This window comes from Alligator sinensis, unplaced genomic scaffold (genome assembly GCF_000455745.1).
Source record: "Alligator sinensis unplaced genomic scaffold, ASM45574v1 scaffold886_1, whole genome shotgun sequence".
NCBI classification, from domain to species: Eukaryota; Metazoa; Chordata; order Crocodylia; family Alligatoridae; genus Alligator; species Alligator sinensis.
Genome location: NW_005842040.1, coordinates 1,015,731 through 1,020,096, shown reverse-complemented (window position 1 = coordinate 1,020,096; position 4,366 = coordinate 1,015,731). Strand labels below are relative to the sequence as shown.

Genomic DNA, 4,366 nt, shown 5'->3' with positions numbered 1-4,366 from the left:
AGCTGTCGGGGGCGCTGAGCCGAGCACGGCATTGCCGCAGGCGTGAAGATGGTGCCAGCTCCGACCCCTGCCTAGGCAGGGGGCCCAGACCAGGCTTGGACGTCCCCGCTAGCCGACAGCAAGCTCGAATCAGCCCCCACTGTCCCACGGGAAGAGGTGTTCTCCTCCATGCCTCTTGAGTTGAGCAGGTTTATTTTGCAGCATACCCCAGCCCTTTGCAGACGAGCCCCTTGGCATTGAGCCATAGAAAACTCAGCCTGGAAGGGACCTTGGTGGACATCTAGTCCAGCCCCCTGCTCAAAGCAGGGCCAGCCCCACCTAGATCATCCCAGCCAAGGCTTTGTCTACCCAGATCGTTAAAAGCCTTGGGTTGGTATCTTCTCTTCTTCCGTCTGGCAACAGCTATCAACGTGCAGATCCATTAGCGGCTGTCTGGTGTTATTGCTCGATGTGCAGATTCCATTTACCCATCTGGGAATTTATAAAGATTGCAACTTTCGGTTAAGTGCTGTGCTGGTTGTTGGATACTTCCTTCACACAGGGTTTTTTTTTCCCTAATGTTGCACCCTGGGTCTTATGCAGAGTTTAGATGATGGTTTGTATAGGGGTGATCCTGCCTCAGGCAGGGTGTGGGAGGAGATCAACATTTCTCAAACAAACTGCAAAAAAGGACTCTCCTTTAAAGGAGAAAAACGTGGGAAACAGTGGCTTTTACTTTGCTGGGTGGCAGAGGTCTGGGCTGCTTGGGGTCCCCCATGCCCCACACATTGGGGGGGTAGGAGGCAGTGGGTGCGGAGTGAGGGGCACTGGTTTGGGACTGACCATCAATGTTTACAAATCAGTCCTGGTGCAAAGACGGTTGAGAACCACTGGACTAAATGACCTCTGGCGATCCCTTCCAGCCTTACTTTTCTGTTACCATGAATGAATATGTACCTGGAAAATATCCAGATTAATAGTTTGCCCCAGAACAGTGTGGTTTATTCGAATTAAATCATTGTCCCACCTCTTTTTTGATGGGAGTCAGATCTCAGACTAATCAATCCCAGATTAAATTGATGTATGGTTTGAATGGTGATTAACTCAATTAGCCCCGGGTGACCTCAGGAAAAAATACCACCTCAATTCTTCACAGGTACTTAGGGTGGAATGATGGTCTTGTAGGATCCCAGAGTAAAAGGCTTTGTTCTAGGGGAAATCCAAAGTGTTTTTATTTTAGGATTTGTGTCTAGCATTTGCTGTGGTATGCTCCAGACTGTCTGCAGACACCAAAGAAATGACTAAACCCTGGTTATTAAACAAGTAGGGAGGAACTAACAGGCCACAGGAGCCCAGTGACCCTTTTTGCATGTCTCCATTATAGCAGATTATGGTCAGAATAATTATTGGGCTAACTAGAAAGTAGAGCTACAGATGATCCTTTTTTAGTCACACCCTTGCTGCTGTGGCAACAAGAATCTGTATGTGCAAGTTGCTCAGGAGGTGGCCTGGGGCTGGCCTTCTAATTTAATAACTTCAGCTTGATTAGGTTACTGCTGTTTTAACATTCTGCAGCAAGTGAGTAACTCTTCATCAGAGCATCAAGACAATAGATCAGATGCTATATATATTGCTTAACCCTTAATTCATGATTTAAAAATTGTGAAACAGTTGGGACTGGTGGGATTGATTTGGTCAGAAATCAATGCCAAACAAAATAGCGTTGAAATTAAATCTTGTGACTTCAAAGCCCCTGTCAGCCCCATGAATCCCAAGTTGTTTGATAGGTTTCAGGGGCCACGAGGCTTAGCTATAAACACCTCTTCTGCCTTTCTTGAGCTTTCAGTGGACCTGCTAGTTCTTCTGGCTTTTTGCTTTTGACGCACTTGCCGTTTCTTATTTGCGATTGTGGTATCTTTTCCTGGCTGAGGCCAGTGGTAAAATAGGTAGGGGTGGGGCTTGTGCTTCTCTTCCCCTTTTCCAGTAGAATGTGATGGGCTCCTTTGGGATGGTGCTATGCTCCGACCTCTCCAGGCCAACTGTCCTTCCTGTGCAACTGAGAGCCTTGTACTACCACTGCACTTTGCTAGTCCACCGCATTTTAATAGTTCTTGTTTCAAGTATCTCTTCTGTTGTCAGGGCTGCTGATTTGCCTGGTTTTTACTTCACTATGCAGGCAGTTTTTATTTTCAGTACAAACCTATTTTTATTTAACTCCATAGTCTGATACTCTTTCTTCCCTGCACTTTGCCTCTGGTCTGAATTTCTCCAGTTCTGTCCCTTCCTGTGCTAGATGCAAAGTTACACTTCTATTATTGACCTCTGCAGCAGAGGTGTGTCTCAGCTGCATGCTTCTCTGTATCAGTTGGCTTTTCCACAGCTCCCAGTTTTTAAATAATCCTCCATATCATTTTCTGAACAGGTGGTCTATATTGATTAAGGGAGTCCATCCTTTCTGTCTGTAGAGGCAAATTCCTCCTCTTTACAGAATTTTTTTTAATGTATTGGGGAGTTGAAGCTCCCTTAGTGTTGTAAGTGTTTGGGGGATTAATACTGTACAGCCATAGATTTATGTGTTTTTCTTACTGATCTGAATTTAGCTTTCTGTATACCTTTCTTATGCCTCCCTTTTCGAAGGTGCTGACCTGTACCATGAGCACAAGTTTCTCTCTACCACTAGCTGGATATTTACCTAGTTGTCTTGCAGGATCATGCACAATAAACAAGACCGCAAACAGTTCCCACGGTCATGATATTCCCAATAACGTGTTTGTTTTTCTCCCCCTCTGTCGATAGGAAAGTGAAGATGGCATCGAAGGAGATGGTGAGTAACAAGTGTCTTTGATCTGGGAGGGCAGGGAGGGGAAAAAGGAAAGTATAGGATTATTAATTTTGAAAAAATAAGCCATTCTCAAAGACTTGTTGTCTTTGTGTCTCCTGCAGTAAGTCAAGATTAACATGGTGACCAGGCTTGCTAGGTCCTATTGCTGTGCTCTTCTTTTCAGTGTCTGCCTTCTGGGAAAAATCTCTCAAACACTTTAATTTTAGAGGTTTATATCTTGATTCTAAGATTACTCATAGGCCAGTGGTTTTTTGCATCAATGATTTCCTGGTTGTCTTGGACATTGGCAGACTGACAGGAGTGCTCTTGAGCTGTACAGAAGTAATACATACTGGATGTGTTCCCTGCTTGTGCTCAGTGAGTCTGAGGGGAAGCTGTGCATAGATCTGTGATCTCACTTTCCTGTCATCATGGAAGCCAGTCCCCTTGGATCTGAAGAATAAGCTGCCCACACAGAGGGAATGACTACATGGACTGCTGCATCATGTTACTGCCAAGGCACAGAGAAAATTAATTTGGGGGAAGAGCAAGGTGCCTTGACATCTTTCAAGGGTGCTGCCAAGCGCAATGCAGTTTATGCACTGTTAGACTTGCAAACATGATTTACAAGGTAAACCCAGAGACTTCCAAGAGGAATCCATAGCATTTAAAACATTTTGCCCTATTGTGGTCTTTCAAGGAACTCAAAACAGAAGAATTGTCTATCATTATTTTTCTGTAGTCTGAAAATGAGTGAAAACTTAGAACTGGCATTTTCTGAAGTGTGCCTCAAGTTGATTGAAGGATAGCTCGCATCCAAAAATGTTGAGACTTGCTGCTCTAGTGTTTCAGTTATATCAGCATCTTAAATGTTGACTTATAACAGCAATGGGCAAATATATCATGCAGGAGGGATTTCTAAAGCTGATCTTGCTACTTGGATGCAGTTTATGATGATGGCTTATGCCTTCAGCAGGGAGATGGTATAAGGGCTAGTTGCGTGATTTTGTGGCTTGACTGCTTAATGTGTGTATACAGTAGACACCTGACTTTTCTAAGTGTCCCTGCTCCAAAATGACTCTTTCCTGCAGTGTGTGTCATTATCTGACAGCTTTAATGCCAAACTTCTGTTTTCTCTCCTGTAGCTGTTCTCTCAGACTATGAAAGTGCAGAGGACTCAGAGGTGAGTGGATTATTTATTGTAACATTTTAAATGTTAAAATGTTTATCCAGTGACACTTTGATGAAAAATAAGTAGTCATGGGAGCAGGCACCAGAGTCCAAGACTCCCCCTCTCAGGGGAGTGTCTTTGCTGGACTATAGTCAGTTCCATCTTGTTTTTCTGTCTCTTTCTGCTCTTATGCATATTGCATCTTTTGCTACACGGTGGTTCAGGCTGGTTAAGGCCACTTGCTGTGGGTCTGAGCCCTTCAAACTGAGGAGAGCCTAGAATCCAAGCCTCTTGTTTCCTTGCTAGGAACTCCTGAATTTAGCCGATTATAAACGGGCACTGCCACTTACTCCTCTGCCTGCACTTTTGAATGCAGTGCTGCAGCAGCCATACCT

The 4,366-nt window shown here is 44.5% G+C and overlaps 1 protein-coding gene across 1 annotated transcript in view; it reads left to right on the top strand.

Annotated features, from left to right (window-relative positions):
• Window positions 1-920: 920 nt before the first annotated feature.
• CASC3 (CASC3, exon junction complex subunit) overlaps window positions 921-4,366 on the top strand; it is an 18,497-nt gene continuing 15,051 nt past the window's right edge. The window contains exons 1-3 of the mRNA XM_014519411.1: window positions 921-932; window positions 2,776-2,803; window positions 3,946-3,983. Of these exons, the coding sequence (XP_014374897.1) occupies window positions 921-932; window positions 2,776-2,803; window positions 3,946-3,983 (78 nt within the window). The remainder of the gene's footprint in view (window positions 933-2,775; window positions 2,804-3,945; window positions 3,984-4,366) is intronic.